We start from the raw sequence: 17,278 nt of genomic DNA, 5'->3' as shown, positions 1-17,278 counted from the left end.
CTCGTAAATATAACTGAACATAATCTCCACGCAGGGAGGACAATCCCGCTCACCAGTCGTTGACACCAAACATAGAACAAACACGCACACAACACAGTGGGAGCCAGAGGGTAAATAGGGAACAAATCATAGACATAATGGGAACCAGGTGTGTACAATTAAGACAAAACAAGTAGAACACAGAAACATAGATCGGTGGCAGCTAGTACTCCGGTGACGACGAACGCCGAAGCCTGCCCGAGCAAGGAGGAGGGGCAGCCTCGGCTGAATCCGTGACATCCAGCTGGCTACTTTGCAGAACGAGCTCTATTATAGTGGCCTCTGGTACATTCTAATGCCTTGATTCCATCCGAAATACACTACGCTAAATTATTTAATACTTTAACGACTTTACCTCCCAGATTGGTCAAATGAGTTGTGGTATGGAGTAGAAATACATGACTTCACAATAAATATGTATGAAAATGTATGAATTCAGTGTGTTCTTAGTTATTTTGGATATTTTCTAGGCGTAGCCCTATATGATCAGGACAATTTTTTAAGTAAGATAATCTTTTTTAAACATTACACTGGTCTTCTCATGAGAATAAAGTCATATCTTCAGTCTGATAAACAATATAGAAATGCAGGAAAATTGTTTTAAAAATGCAAACATATTCAGTGGTAAGACCCCCATGACCCCAGATTGTATAAAAGTGGGGATGCACAAAGTCCATGACTAGACCTACAGGTATGATTGAAGAATGAAGCAGGTGTTAATCATGGGCTTTGCTATACAGAAAGCAACAGTTGACTAGTCCATTTGACACTTTAATGAAATCAGTAGGCCTATATCAATATCTTGAATAATACTAAGTATCATTAGCTTTTATAACCTTCAATCTGTTTTATCATATTTTGGACCAGAATGAGGCTCTCTCACCACTACCTACTGTTCCTGCAGTGAGGATTCAAAATCTTCATTTAATATTTTCATTATTTATCTGCAGATAATCGCTAGTACTGGATCGGACCCCCTTTGCCTCCAGAACAGCCTGAATTCTTCAGGGCATGGAAACGTTGCTCAATTGGTATCAAGGGACCTAACGTGTCAGGAAAACATTCCCCACGCCATTACACCACCGCCACCAGCCTGTACAGTTGACACCAGGCAGGATAGGGCCATGGACTCATGCTGCTTATGCCAAATCCTGACTCTGCCATCAGCATGATGCAACAGGAACCGGGATTCGTGAGACCAGGCAAGCCCACTGGAGCCGCTTCTTCTTGTTTTTAGCTGACAGGAGTGGAACCCGACGTGGTCGTCTGCTGCAATAGCCCATCTGTGACAAGGACCGACAAGTTGTGCGTTCCGAGATGCCGTTCTGCACACCACTGTTGTACGGAGCTGTTATTTGTCACGATTCTTGCCATTTTCCTTCGACCTCTCATCAACAAGCTGTTTTTTCGCCCACAGGACTGCCACTGACTGGATGTTTTTTGTTTGTCGCATCATTCTTGGTAAACCCTAGAAACTGTCGTGCGTGAAAAGCCCAGGAGGCCGGCCGTTTCTGAGATACTGGAACAGGGCTGCCTGGTACCAATGAGCATACCACGCTCAAAGTCGCTTAGGTCACTCGTTTTGCCCATTCCAACGTTCATTCGAACAGTAACTGAATGCCTCGATGCCTCTTTAGATTTGAGATTCCTCAAAGTAGCCACCCTTTGCCTTGATGACAGCTTTGCACACTCTTGGCATTCTCTCAACCAGCTTCATGAGGTAGTCACCTGGAATGCATTTCAATTAACAGGTGTGCCTTGTTAAAAGTTCATTTTTGGAATTTCTTTCCTTCTTAATGCGTTTGAGCCAATCAGTTGTGTTGTGACAAGGTAGGGGTGGTATAAAGAAGATAAAAAGACCAAGTCCAAGTCCTTCCTCATGAAGCTGGTTGAGAGAATGCCAAGAGTGTGCAAAGCTGTCATCAAGGCAAAGGGTGGCTCCTTTGAAGAATCTCAAATCTAAAGTATATTTTGATTTGTTTAACACTTTTTTGGTTACTACATGATTCCATGTGTGTTATTTCATAGTTTTGATGTCTTCACTATTATTCTACAATGTAGAAAATAGTAAAAATAAAGAAAAACCTTTGAATGAGTAGGTGTGTCCAAACCTTTGACTGGTAATGTATACATTTTCAACCATTTTCTATCCTAATAATGTGGAATAAGCAAAGGCTTTGATTTCTTGTCAAACAAATGGAAAACGGGTCTTAGAAAAAGTCTACCAGAAAAAGTCTTAAAAGGTATTAGAAATACATAAAAACATAATAATGTTGAAGTAAAGACCCCTGCCAACTAATATCACCACATATTTAGTTTAGGAAAAATAATTCTGCCTTGTGTAAGTTTAAGAAACATTTCCATGTGTCTTGAAATTTCGTTACCAAAAACCCACATATCTTTAAGATATTTTCTAATTTCTGTCCCTCATGAGGGAGGATAATGAAAGTTCACAGAAGTAACAAGGTAGACTTATCAATTAGTTAAGTGTTTTTTCTTATATTTTGTGAATAAAACTTGAAATTCTGTTACCAAATCGGTAACAGAAGTTCAGATTTAAATATATATATATATATATATATATATATATATATATATATATATATATATAAATCTGATATATATATTTTGATTTCTTTAACACTTTTTTGGTTACTACATGATTCCATATGTGCTATTTAATAGTTTTGATGTCTTCACTGTTATTCTACAATGTAGAAAATAGTAAAAATATAGAAAAACCCTTGAATGAGTAAGTGTGTCCAAACTTTTGACTGGTTCTGTAGTTCCCTACTACAGCATAATGATTTGTCCTGATGGCTGTTAAAAGGCTAGCTGTGATGTCAGTGAGCTAGAAAATAACAGCCTATCTATGAGATTATTATAAATTATGAAAAACAAATGTAACTGGAAAAACAGATCTATAGTAGGCCTAGCAGTTCTCATTTCAGCCTAAGTCGTGATGATAAACACTAAAACAGACATAAGAGAGACCACAGGGTACCAAGATCAACGGAATTGACTGTTGTTGTCATCCAAGTATGACAACAACATTGGTTCCTAGTGAATACACATTTGGTTCCTAGTGAATACACCCCTGCAATAAACCTTTTGTCTGTCTCAGACTGTAGACTCCAAGTCGTAAATAACATGTCATACCATTCCTACTTACTAACTGGTGCACAATTAACTTTTATACTCCTCTGCTTCTCACAGGAAAGATACTGAGATGCAGAGACATGCAATCTGACCAAAACATTTGAGTTGGACACTAAGGGCCAGTTTCCCAGACACAGATTAAGCCTAGTCCTGGACCAAAAAGCATGCTCAATAGAGAATCTCCACAAAATAATCTCTTGTGGACAGATCTCTGAATGTAAACTCTAGAATCTGTCACGAAGAGATGGGATGCGTAGGATAACGAGCAGCAGTAGTTCCGATGTTTCGTCACTGGTTATGTGGACGTATCAGGATTGGGCGTAGGCGGTTCTTGAACTGCTTCGCTTTGATGGCTTCACACATGTACCCACAGATCAGAAGGGAGGGGGGGGGGCGTCTTTGGCTGAGAGTTTCCTTTTGCGAGTGTGGAGACTTCGCAAAACGGAACTCTCAATGTCTAACACGTATAGACCCAGAACTTCACTCAGCTGACCAAATTACGCAAGATTTTAATTCTGGTTTAACCGAGATTACCACTGAAATAACGTTTAATCCAGGACAAGGCTTAATCTATGTCCAGGAAACCCACCCTCAGTGTCAACTCAACTTTATTGTTAAAGGTTTGTTAGGTTATAAAGGGCCAAACTGTTCAATTCATTCTCTTCATTTAAGAAAAAACCAGCGATAGGCAAATTCGTATAAGTGAGTCTAACTAACGTCAGTCAATGCCAGCGATGATGATATAGTTAGAGCAGCTAGCAAGGCTGTCAGCTGGGTGAGAATTGACAACATGATACCCCTCCTCAGAAACACTTGGGGCCATATTGAGTTTCAGCAGGGTAGGCCCACTTAATAAACCGTTTGCATGCCAAATACCAGGAAACAATGAATCGACCGTGGGTTAGCCAGCCAAGCCTCCTGTCTCAGGGTCTGTCTGCCTTTCATACACTTTACCAACCCAATCTGGTGGACATCTGTATGGGGCTTTACCTTGTAATTAAGGATAGACCACTCGCACATGCACCACCATGGCTAACTCTGGTACTGAACTTTCCCCCAGCCTGAGAGGGGGGTATGTATCCCGTCTCTGGCCCCCCCACCTAGGTGGGTGGTTCAGAGTGGGTATCTCTACTGGGAGCTGACGTCTCTTGTTTTTTAGTAAAGGGGAACAAAAAGCTCCTGGAAAGTGTGGAGAGACAGGTGCCGTAGTGAGCTTAGTAGGTCACCCCTGTAACAGAGCTTTAAAGGTTGGCTTGGAGTGACCTAGGGCGGTCGAGCTGTCTAAGCCGATGTCTCCCGATCAAATATACTGCTGCAGCATGGGTTTGAATCCAGCCCACTGCTATTTCAGCACACTCACTGCTCTATCTTTCCTCTATATGACTGTTCTATCTGTAAAGGACGTCACACTGCTTGCTTAGCGAGTACCACTTCCTCCCGATTCGGCCCATACCTGGCACGAACTCGGGACCTCTGCCTTGCTAGCACGTGACTGCCCTCCTGAAGCGTCTTACCAGTCGGCACTACGTGAAAAGCGAACTATTCGCTGACGCAAGTGGGGACACTTCAGGCTGAGGAGTAAGTTTCACAGAACCCTATGTGCTACATATCCAATAAACCAAAAATTATGTGCCCCACTCCTTCAAAAAAAAGTTGTCTTGGTTTGATGATCTATTAATCTCAGGTCCAAGGACTTCGTTCCACCCTCCCTTGTACTCTATGCCATTCAGTTTCTGATTACTAGTCTTGGGGCAATCTATATATTCTAAAACTAGATTTAGGACAACATTTGACTCCGTTTGTTAAGCTTTGATGTAGTTCAAAGAAACCTACTGCCTACAAGACATGACAATTAGCTATATGGAAAAAGGTTAAAGAGAGAACAGGAAACATCACATCCACAAAACATTTGTAAAGTGGTACACGAATGAAACGATGGGGATTCCACTGATCTGTAAAGGTCAATCTGGTAAAACGGATAAAGCATGAGCATTAAATAGATTACCGTCATGGGATAAGGGGATCCAAAACAATGTGTGAAATGTGAATCTATCTGGCTTTAAAATTGACTATGAAATTATCTGGAACAAAATGCACAAAGAAAATAGAAAATAAGTGTTTATTTTTTTAACCACAAACTCAGGTCAATTTACAAAATTATGAAATCACATTGTGTACGGTTTACATTTTTTTATTTTTGTCATTTAGCAGACGCTCTTATCCAGAGCAAGTTACATTAGTGCATTCATCTTAAGATAACTAGGTGAGACAACAACATATCACCATCGTAGCAAGTACATTATCCCTCAACAAAGTAGTTATCAGCAAAGTCAGTGCTAGGAGTGTGCGGAGGAGCGGAGTGACATGGGAGAACTTGGGAAGGTTGAACACCAGGCATGCTGCTGTGTTCTGGATAAGTTACAAGGGTTTGATGGCACAAGCGGGGAGCCCATCAAACAGAGTTTCAGTAGTCTAGATGGGAGATGACAGGTGTCTGGATTAGTACCTGTGCCGCTTCCTGTGTGAGGAAAGGTCGTACTCTATGGATGTTGTAGAGCATGAACCTGCAGGAGTGAGTCACTGCTTTAATGTTAACAAAGAATGACACAGTGTTGTCCAGGGTCACGCCAAGGTTCTTTGCACTCTGGGAAGGAGACACCGTGGAGTTGTCAACTGTGATGGAGAGGGTGGCGAGGAGGATCTGATGGTTCACAATGTGTCAAAGGCAGCGGATAGATCTAGGAGGATGAGAACAAAGGAGAGAGAGTCAGTTTGGCAGAGCGGAGAGCCGCCGTGACACAGAGGAGAGCGGTCTCAGTTGAGTGAGCAGCCTTGAAGCCTGACTGGTTAGGTTCAAGAAGATCGTTCTGAGAGAGATAACAGTTATCCGCCGAGAGGGAGTTTAGAGGGAGAGGAGGTGGAGGATTAAGGAGGGAGGAGAAGGGTTTCCCAGGGTTGGAGGCAGAGGCTTGAAATTTAGAGTGATAGAAAGCGGCTTTAACAGAAGATACAGAAGAAGAGAAGGTAGAGAGGAGGGAGTGGAAGGATGATAGGTCCTCCGGAAATGTAGTTTTCCTCCATTTCTGTGCAGCTGCCCGTAACCCTGTTCTGTGAGCACAGTGACTCACTCAGCCACGGAGTGGGTGGGATGGGCCGAGCCGGCCAGGGGGGGAAAGGGAACAGTGAGAGTCAAAGGATGCGGAAAAGGAGGAGAGTAGGGTCAAGGAGGCAGAGTCAGGAGACAGGAGGGAGAAGGATTTAGCAGAAGGGAGAGATGATAGGAGAGAGTAGTGGGAGAAAGAGAGCAAATATTGTGACGGCGCATGACCATCTGGGAAGGGGCTGAGTGGGTAGAAATGGAGAGAAAAATTAATTAAGTAGTGATCAGGGAAACAAAGGGGGGGGGGGGGTGCAGTGAGATTAGTAGGCGAACAGCCTCTATTAAAGATTAGGTCAAGCGTATTGCCTGCCTTGTGAGTAGAAGGGGACTGGGAAAGGGTGAGGTCAAAAGAGGAAAGGAGTGGAAAGAAAGGATCGAAGTCAGGCGTCGAGGAGGTTGAAGTCGCCCATTACGATAAGTGGTGAGCCATCGTTGTGAAATGAGCTTATCAAGGTGTAAACTCATTGAGGAATTCTCCAAGGGCACCTGGTGAGTGATAGATGACAACAAAGTTAAGCTTGAGTGGACAAGAGACAGTGACCGCATGGAATTCAAATGAGGAGATACAGGTGAGAGAGGGGAAAATATAAAATCTCCACTTAGGAGAAATAAGTAGCCCTGTGCCACCACCGCGACGACCAGATGCACTCAGACTATGAGAGAACACATAGTCAGATGACGAGAGAGCAGCTGTAGTAGCACTGTTCTCTGGGGTAGTCCATGTCTCTGTCAGGGCCAAAAAGTGTAGGGATGAACTCAGCCTTCTTGACCGCAGATCGGCAGTTCCAAACGCTGCTGGAATTCCACATGGGTTGTGCACGCAGAGTGCACTAAATTAGAAGGTTTGCACCAAAGAGGTGGGAAGCGTCTGTAAAACCCACAAAGAGAGGAGCGAACAGGGTTATCTGGACGGTTATCTGGACGGTCGGCCAGCCGGACCTAGCTATCTGGCCAGCGAGCCAGACCTATAGTGAATTTGGAAAGTATTCAGACCCCTTGACTTTTTCCACATTTTGTTACGTTACAGTCTTATTCTAAAATTGATTAAATTGTTTTTTCCCCTCATCAATCTACACACAATACCCCATAATGACAAAGCAAAAACAGGTTCATAGACATTTCTGCAAATGTATTAAAAATACAATTTGAAATATCACATTTACATAAGTAGACAGACTTTTTACTCAGTACCTTCTTGAAGCACCTTTGGCAGCGATTACAGCTTCGAGTCTTCTTGGGTATATGACGCTACAAGCTTGGCACACCTGTATTTGGGAAGTTTCTCCCATTCTTCTCTGCAGATCCTCTCAAGCTCTGTCAGGTTGGATGTGGAGTGTCGCTGCACAGCTATTTTCAGGTCTCTCCAGAGATGTTAGATCGGGTTCAAGTCCGGGCTCTGACTGGGCCACTCAAGTACGTTAAGAGACTTGTCCCGAAGCCACACCTGCTTTGTCTTGGCTGTGTGCTAACCTGCTCGTTGTCCTGTTGGAAGGTGAACCTTCACCCCAGTCTGAGGTCCTGAGCACTCTGGAGCAGGTTTTCATCAAGGATCTCTCTGTACTTTGCTCCGTTCATCTTTCCCTCGATCCCGACTAGTCTCCCAGTCCCTGCCACTGAAAAACATCCCCACAGCATGATGCTGCCACCACCATGCTTCATCGTAGGGATGGTACCAGGCTTCCTCGTGATGTGACACTTAGCATTCAGGCAAAATAGTTCAATTTTGGTTTCATCAGACCAGAGAATCTTGTTTCTCATGGTCTGAGAGTCCTTTAGGTGCCTTTTGGCAAACTCCAAGCGGGCTGTCATGTGCCTTTTACTGATGAGTGGCTTCCGTCTGGCCACTCTACCATAAAGGCCTGATTGGTGGATCGCTGCAGAGATGGTTGTCCTTCTGGAAGGTTCTCCCATCTCCGCTGACGAACTCTGGAGCTCTGTCAGAGTGACCATTGGGTTCTTGGTCACCTCCCTGATGATGGCCCTTCTCCCCCGATTGCTCAATTTGGCCGGGCGGCCAGCTCTAGGAAGAGTCTTGGTGGTTCCAAACTTATTCCATTTAAGAATGATGGAGGCCACTGTGCTCTTGGGGACCTTCAATGCTGCAGAAATGTTGGGGTACCCTTCCCCAGATCTGTGCCTCGACACAATCATGTCTCAGAGCTGGCTGGCCGGCCGGACCTAGCTGTCTGGCTGGCCGGACCTAGCTGTCTGGACGTCAGGCCGGCCGGACTTACCTTTCTGGCCGGCCGGCTGTACCTACCTATCTGGCCTACCTATCTGACCTAGCTATCTGGCCGGCCGGCCGGACCTATCTGTCTGGCCGGACCTAGCTATCTGGCCGAACCAACTATCTGGCCGGCTGGACGGATCTACCTATCTGGCCGAACCAACTATCTGTCCGTGCAATGGCTAATTCATTTAAACTTAGGCTTTGGCTTTCTTGTATAGATCAGGTACTACCTGTATGCTGAATTGGGTGCAAGAGGGAAGTTCATAACATGGCTAGAGCACTTTCACGAGGTGATGAAACCCCTTATTCTCAACCACAGAGAATGGGTGCATATCCACCGACTATAAACCAAAGACTGTAAAAAAAATATAAACATAGCCTAATATTTTGTTTTATGTATTCATTCAGGTTCACAGTGCGGACCGAAACCGAGGTTCCTGTACTGAACAGTTTGGTAAGAATACCTTTATTTTTTATTAAATCTTTTTTTTGGTCATTTAGCAGACGCTCTTATCCAGAGCGACTTACAGTTAGTAAGTGCATACATTATTTTTTGTATTTTTCATACTGGCCCGCCGTGGGAATCGAACACACAACCCTGGCGTTGCAAACACCATGCTCTACATCCCTGCCAGCCATTCCCTTGGGTCTCCCAGTCACGGCCAGCTACGACAGAGCCTGGATTCAAACCAGGATCCAGTAGCACAGCTAGCACTGCGATGCAGTGCCTTAGACCACTGCGCCACTCGGGAGACAGTGGTCTATACCTATACCATTACAGCCCTATTAAGTAGGCTACTAGGTAGAGGCAGAACTTAAATTAATTTGCCCAAGCAAGACAATACCAACAGCAACTTATTGAATCAAAAAATATATTTGCTACTCTTGTAGGACCTGATATCCTTCCAAACTATAGATGAGGCACTAAGGCTGGGGCCAAGTGAAGCTCCTTAAATATGATCTAAAGCTGTCAAACTTGTGACGTATTATATTGGACTATTGGAGTCATGGTGTTCCACATCTGCACCGCCTGTTTCATTAAATCAGAATAAATCAAGGTAAGTAATGCACGTTGCTTAATGCAGTGGCCTACACTGACACTTATTCTATTTTGCAAGGTGCGTGAGTATATAGCCGCATCATCAAGTAATTCTGCTAAGGAGGAGATATGATGGAGAGACGCATCAAGACAAATTGGTGCTGTGACATCATTGTGGCAACGGCAAAACGTAATCTAGTGACTTCTAGAGACAAATCAAGGAGTCAATAGCTATTCTCACTGAAAAATGGTTGGCAACACTGCGTTCTACCTCCTCTTTCGCGGCGTTATGCTGCGGTCACAGGCTAGTAGAAACTAGTGGTGCTTTCAAGACAACTGGGAACTCGGAAATTACCGAGGTTAGGCAAAATCATGACGTCAATGATCTTCAGGGCGGTAATTCAGAGCTCTAGAAAGATGCCAGAGTTTCCGATTTGGAATTCCGAGTTGGATGACCGTTCAAAACGATTTTCCCAGCTGGAGGTTGTTTATTTCCGAGTTCCCAGTTGTCTTGAACGCACTGAAGTCGGAAGTCGGAGATTTCAAGCGTTCCCAGTTGTTATGAAAGCGGCACATGAAACTTGCTAATTGGCTGTAGTTATACACGTGCCGAGTTCAACCAGTTAGCAAGTCAGACATTTCTGTTTCCTAGTTCCTACTAGCGCGTCAACGCGGCATTATGCAGCGTTCAAAACAACTGGGAACTCGGAAATATCAGACTTCCGACTTCAGTGCGTTCAAGACAACTGGGCACTCAGGGAAAACACAAGCTCCGACTGGGATCATTTTGTATTTTTTACAGTCATCCAACTTGTAACTACAAGTCGGAAACTCTGGCATCTTTATAGAGCTCAGACTTTCCCACCTGGAGATCACTGACATCATGATCCCAGTTGTCTTGAAAGCATCATTAGTACTGCTTCTGACAAGCCTCGCCGGCGCACAGAGCCGTTATCCCAGTGCTCGTGATGGGGACAACAACAAAAAGGAGGAAGCCGAAAAATGAGACGCATAGTTTCGGCGCTGTATGTCAATGCTCCCGCAAAGATGTTGCCATGTTTCTGACTCTCCTTGTAATATATGGAGCTAATGATAGTCCATAACTCCCTTGTGTTTAACAGCCCATCAGTATCCTTCTTGAGGTTGAAGGTCAAGCGGATATGTAAATTAGTGGTCTTCAGTTTGAAGTGTGCCTGCGTGCACAGTGTTAATTCTTACAATGCTTCAGATATAAAGCTAAAAGTAATAGTACTTCAGTCTCCATTGTCAAGTTAATTATACCGTACCATCTAGAGCACGACACTCCTACCTCTTGAAAACATCACCGCTTGTGAAATAAAAAGGTAAACGATGAAAACATTTCTAGCTATCTAGAATCTTGCTAGCTGTCTCTCCGGCCAGCCTGCCAGTGTCTGCATCCAACTCCTTTTAAAGGGGCGGGGGTTTCGTCTGATGTCAGTCTCCTCTTTTTAAGGTCAGCGCTATCCGGGGTCCTTGTGACGTCTCTACCCCCAATGAAGTTGACATTTTAAATGGTTAAGGTAAGGGTTAGGGTTATGTAATGGTTATGTTTGAAGTTAGGGTAAGGGTATGGGTTAAGGTTAGGGTTTAGGGCAGGGCAGGGACATCGCAAGGATTCCGGATTGCACTGACCCTCTTTTTAAGGTGGCTTGAAGAAGCTAGAATTTGAGACTACATATACAGTAGTACAGTGTATTTTAGTTCTGTACAATGATATCTGTCAACATTAGTCAGTAATGTAATATACAAAAAAGAAATGAATATTACTGAAACGTGGTAGGTTGTAAATTGCCATTCTTGTCTCAATAATACCATAGTCTCAATTTCCCAAACATATTCCTCATACAGTATACGCTATTGACACTAAATTGCATGGGATAGTCCTGACAGACACCATGCATTTAGGCAAGATTTTCCCCTAATGGTTAATATTTCAGATGGAGAATGGTACTGAATTGAGACAGACTGGGTTTTTTGGTGTTGCCTGAGAGGGCACTGTTGGATAAACGCTTTGTGACATCTTAATAGACCTGGGTTTAATTAAACCGTTTTACATTACACCAAGTATTTAATTTCACTCATGATTAAAGCTTTGTATTGTATTTTGCATTATGGCTAAAATACATTGATATTTCTGGAGTTTCTAATTGTGTGCTGTGCTATAGGGTTTAATATGTGTCACAGTTTGCTTTCGGTATGAAGGTCCACTTAGTAGACACTTTAAATTTATATTTCTTATAACCAAGGGTGACATTAGTTTGTTCAAGGTGATGGGACTACTGCACATAAAAGTAACTGACATTATAGGGTCATTTCAACTAAGAGTTTATAGCTACTTGTCTGCCACTGTATGCTTGTAAGGGTAGGCCTAGAAGTGATGGAATGCTATGGTGTAACTCCAGCCCAGTTTGACCCCAGTTTATAGTGACCGGAAACCTGATGCTGAACATGAACCAGTAGATTATAGCCCTTTTTTATGGTAGGCAGGTGCATATTGACATAACCAACTCTTCTAACCTCTATTACAGATAGTGAAGCCTTCATTACAAAGTAGTAGCCTACAGAGGAAAGGGCTGAGAACTGCTGAGAAAATATACTAGTAGAGAGTAGAGAGAAAAAACTGTTAAAACAAGTAAAGACAATTGACCCCAGAGCAGGTTAATAGCAGACTTTTGTATCGCTGTTTATTTTTGTTGCTCATTCTTTCTTTATTGATCACTGTGGCTGTGAATTCCCCGTGACAACACTGAGAACAGCATCAAAGCCTGAGTCGTACCACCCGAGACCCTTCTCTCCGCTCACTGTGGGGCGTATCCCTCACTTTTCTTTTCTTTCTTATTCTCTCGTTTTCTCGATTTTCTTCTTTCGGCGATGGAACAAAACAAAAGTGCTGTAAACATCTTTGTCGCTGTGGAGCACCAGAAGCGTCAGGAGCCGTTGGTCTTAGAGGTCTGACAGGACTACTGGCCAAGCTTGGAATGATAGGGTGGAGGAAGGATAAGAGGAGGAGGAGGGAGAGGAGGAAGAGGAGGAGGGGTGAAAAAGGGAGGAGGCCGTGGAAGCTCTCACTGCTGGATGCGGCGCAGAGACTGGACCTGGAAGGTCTGAGCGTGGGAGCCCCACTCCCTGTAGTGTTTGTACTCTCCGGCATGACGGTCGCACTCCATGATGTACTGGTAGCCGCGGTAACCGGGGAACTGGTAGCACACCCAGCTAAAGGGGGAGAGGGAGAGAGGGAGAAAATATCCAGAAACAAGCCCCAGCCCTTACCCTGTAGAGCAGGGATGGGCAACTGGCGGCTACTTTTGTAGGTCCGCGGATCAAGTTCCACAAACAAAATAAAAAAGACAGTAACTTAATTAGCCCATGTCAGCTAAATATTTTTATATTGGTAAGTTAGTCTAGTAGCCAGCTATCTAAACTTGTAGTAATCATGGTTGAATTACCAACCAGTGGTCCCCCATTGATCATCAGATATCGTATTGAAAACGGATAATTTTTCTCTCCATCCCATGGCAAAATGAGTAGAATTGCAGCAAACGTACTTTAAAACTGCAACATTTTTTCTACACTTAGGGCCCCAAAAGACTACAAGTGTGGGTATGGATGTGGGTATGCAGACCCCCGAGCCACTGTGGCCCCTCATGATGTTACGATTTTTTGTGGCCCCCATCCCCATCAAAGTTGCTCATCCCTGCTCTAGAGCCTAGGCACTTGTAGATCAGAAAGAGTTGGCCTCTACTGTACATGTTAGTCTTCTGTATAATATCCAGGGACACCATATAATAGCTATTTATTTTTCATTTTTCACCATAGTGTCCCTTTAACACATTTGGCAAAGAGAGGTCAGTAAGGTCACTGGACACTCATTTAGATAATTAATCATTTAATTTTTTTAATAGTTTTTTGCTTAGTTCTATTATGATCTGTTACAGAAAGGATTATCCTCTCACTGTTTATCTAGTTATTACAATGGATTTCAATTATATAGTTATTACAATGGATTTCATTCTTACTGCACATTACACCTTTTTAGTAGTTTGTCCAAATTTTGCGACCGCTAGACGCAATTGATTTCTCTATTTCTGATTGTTATGAGCATAGTCTTCTGTAGTGTGAAAAAGGAAGCCAGGACTTCTACTCCTGCTACTTACGCTCCACTCTGGACCTGCATGGATCCGATCTCGTTGTTGCCCCAGCCCATGGCCTGCAGGGAGGGGTAGTCATCGTTCATCTCCCACTGCTTGCCAATGAAGTTCTCTCTTTCGAACACCACAATCTTGGACTCCTTATGGTTCTGTGCAGTTCAGAGAGAGGAGCGGGCAATTTCAGGTTACATTCAACCTGTTTCACTGAGAACTATTTACGAAAGATATACTGTGTAGAATTATGTAGAAAGTAGGAAATCTTTATAATACTGTGTTTTATTAACTTTGTCATTTAGTGCTTTCAATAACACTGGTAGAGGCTATCAAGGATAGCTACTTGTATCTGTTAAATGAAATAATGTCAGTGTCAGTAACAGTGATTAGAGCCAGACTGTCAGTGTCACTCACAAGAGCCAGAGACATAGACTGAGGCCAGGACCCAGGCTTCTGTTCCAATATCTGTACTAGCATACTATTTGAATGAATCAATGTATTGGGCATTCTAAGTGGAATTCTACAACGGATATTGGAACGTAGCCCACAGACGAGAGTGTCTGTCTGGCCTGGTCTGGAAGGAACAGGAAGTAGGCTTGGATAGTACACTCACGGCAGAGCAGACTGGGCGGAAGGACATCAACCTTTCAATGTGGTAGGCGTTGCTGCCGCTCCAGGACTCCCAGCGAGGGTACTCTCCACGCTCCAACACAAACTGCTGCCCAGAGAAGCTGGAGTGCTCGTACCCTACCCAGCTACACATACAGAGAGAGAGAGAGAGAGAGAGAGAGAGAGAGAGAGAGAGAGAGAGAGAGAGAGAGAGAGAGAGAGAGAGAGAGAGAGAGAGAGAGAGAGAGAGAGAGAGAGAGAGAGAGAGAGAGAGAGAGAGAGAGAGAGAGAGAGAGAGAGAGAGAGAGAGAGAGAGAGAGAGAGAGAGAGAGAGAGAGAGAGAGAGAGAGACACATGGAAAGTCAGACAGATACAAAGAGTGACAGACAGACAAAAAGAGTGACAGAGAGACATAGAGAGGGATAGAGAGACATAGAGAGACATAGAGAGACATAGAGAGACATAAAGAGACATAGAGAGGGATAGAGAGACATAGAGAGGGATAGAGAGACATAGAGAGACATATAGAGACATAGAGATATACAGATATACAGTACATGTGGATAGATGCAAGGGTGGAGTAAAGACTTTGTCATGTTTTTTTATGAAATTGTCTATTTCCATGATACAGGATGTGTCTATCAGTATCCCTTAGAAATTGTTGCCTGTGCAATGGTCCCATGGCCCCTGAAGGATCATGTGTAACCTGTCAGGGAGATAAATATCCTACAGTATGTAGATGTGTTTGTGTTTTGGGGGGCTGGCTGACTTACGCTCCACATTCGACCTTCAGGGAGCGGATGTTGTCCATGCCACACTCCATTATGTTCTGGCAGGAAGCAGTGAACTCCATACGCTTTCCCTGGAAGTTCTCCTGGTCGTAGACTGTGATCTAGGACAGAGGATATAGTGCATATTTGTAATCTGCCCGACATACTATTGCTGTTTTTTAAAAACTGTTTTTAACACAACCAGTATCTCTGCTAGAGAGCGCACTTCAGTGTGCAAAGCTTTCCTTTCTCCTCTTACGTCTGTTTATGAAAAATTGAAAAGATTGTGAAACGTTGTTAAATAGTTGTGGAAACGTGGTGTACATAACATTGACTCACCTTCCATGGTCCCATTGGGTTAGGAGTAGTCAGCGCCATGTTTGATATCTCAGTAATAATTGACCTGCAGTGCAGAAAGCACACAGTCACAGAAAGTCACATTTCTGTTTGTCCTTACAGGGAGACCAGGGCAGACATGACTAAACCACCATGGACCATCTCAACTCAGCTCTAGCGCTTGCATCAGTCTGTGCCCAGCAGCTAATGCCCAAACATGTTAATGTCATGGTTATGCTAATGTGGCAGAGACTAGAGACTCTATGCTAGAGACTCACGACAAGCCCAAACAAAGCACTGCCCTGTGCTGTTGCTGATGATAATGCAATGCACATAGGGCTGAGGGAGGAGATGCACACCACAAAAACAGCTAGCTAAAGCCAGAGTGAGGATACAAAGCAGAGCACAGATACCAACCGAGAAGTGCAAATACTATAGTATAATACTGAAAAAACTCCTCTCTAATACATAGGCCTGGTATCTAACATTGGTATGTAATACCACAAATAAAATAGTACAGTGCAAAGCATCCACCCACATTTCTGAATGATATGTGATAATGATGTATGCTTTATTAGTTGTTATAAATTCTACATGGTGAACAATTGTATCATGTGCCTGTAAGTCATGCCATTGTCACACCCTGAGTGTGTAAAGTAAACTATGCTGTTGATGGGGTCACAGCATACATACAGTAGCATTCTAGTGTGATGCATGATGTTGACTGTGATGACGATTGGTGTGTCCATTTAGAGTATGTGTGTGTGTGTGTGTCCTATGAGTGTGTGTGCGTATGACCCTTTCTGTACATTCCCGAAGCTCAGCAGAAAACAGCAAAGAAAAAAAAAACAGGACAAAGGACAATGTAAATGGACAACAATGCCAGCAAAAGGCTATAGGCCAAACGGTCTAAAGATGGAGGGCTTACCTGACCTACCCCAAAAAATAGCTGTGTAGCGCTCAAGGGGGGCTCCACAAAACGATGTCCTGACCCCTGAGTAAACGGGCCTATTTATACACAGTGGTGGTGAATGGAGCCCAGGCCTGTGGGACGGGGTAGGAGTCAGCACATTGCTGGGCCCTCCATTGTTCCTGACTGAGCCACAGGGCTTTAGGCTCTCCCCCGCCTGCCACGGTGTGCTGGTGTACTGGTCTGAATGCAGGGCACCGTGCCCAGTGCCGATTAACACAAGTCTCTGGACAAGTGTCCGGACCCTGTGATTATACAGACATAGACTACACCCAGTCCTGGCCCTGCCCTGGTCATAGCCCAGCCCCTAACACACAACATGCTTGCAGTAGTTAATGTATATGCTGTTGAGGAAAAAGATAGGGACACACGTCAGAAGGAGGATGTACCAAAATTCTAACCATTTCAAAATGTGTTTTTTAGATGACAATTGGTCAATATTTAACATACTGTTATTGGAATGCTGTGAACATAACCATCAGATTAAAATACATCAATAAAACAGGTTTTTCTCAGCTATACCATATCAGATGTTCTGAGGCACCTATGACTTAAATGTACACTCTCATGACGAGTGATATTAAGTTAGCTAATTAAAGAAAACAAGTTATCAAGAAGTGCTCAATAAACTAAGAAGATCTCCAGTGAACCAAGAATTTCACTAACATAGCTCTTCGGAAGCCCTTCCCAAATGAAAAAGTACTATAGTATACTATGGTATAAATACTATAGTATTCACTTCAGTGTTTTTGCAGACTTTACTGTAGTATTGTTTTACTAGGTAAGTTGACTGAGAACACATT

At 43.6% G+C, this 17,278-nt stretch overlaps 1 protein-coding gene across 1 annotated transcript; it reads right to left on the bottom strand.

Moving 5' to 3' along the window:
* Positions 1-12,713: 12,713 nt before the first annotated feature.
* On the bottom strand, positions 12,714-15,556 carry LOC311101612 (beta-crystallin A1-2-like; the record flags this gene model as incomplete). Its single annotated transcript, XM_084142740.1, has 5 exons — positions 15,509-15,556; positions 15,173-15,291; positions 14,404-14,545; positions 13,803-13,945; positions 12,714-12,861 (listed from the first exon to the last, which is right to left on the bottom strand). Exons 1-5 carry the CDS (start codon positions 15,545-15,547, stop codon positions 12,714-12,716), a joined length of 591 nt encoding a protein of 196 aa, XP_083998866.1. The 5' UTR covers positions 15,548-15,556.
* Positions 15,557-17,278: the final 1,722 nt, after the last annotated feature.

Source organism: Coregonus lavaretus (assembly GCF_964263955.1).
Source record: "Coregonus lavaretus genome assembly, chromosome: 26".
Classification (NCBI taxonomy): domain Eukaryota; kingdom Metazoa; phylum Chordata; class Actinopteri; order Salmoniformes; family Salmonidae; genus Coregonus; species Coregonus lavaretus.
This window is presented reverse-complemented; position numbering and strand designations above follow the sequence as displayed.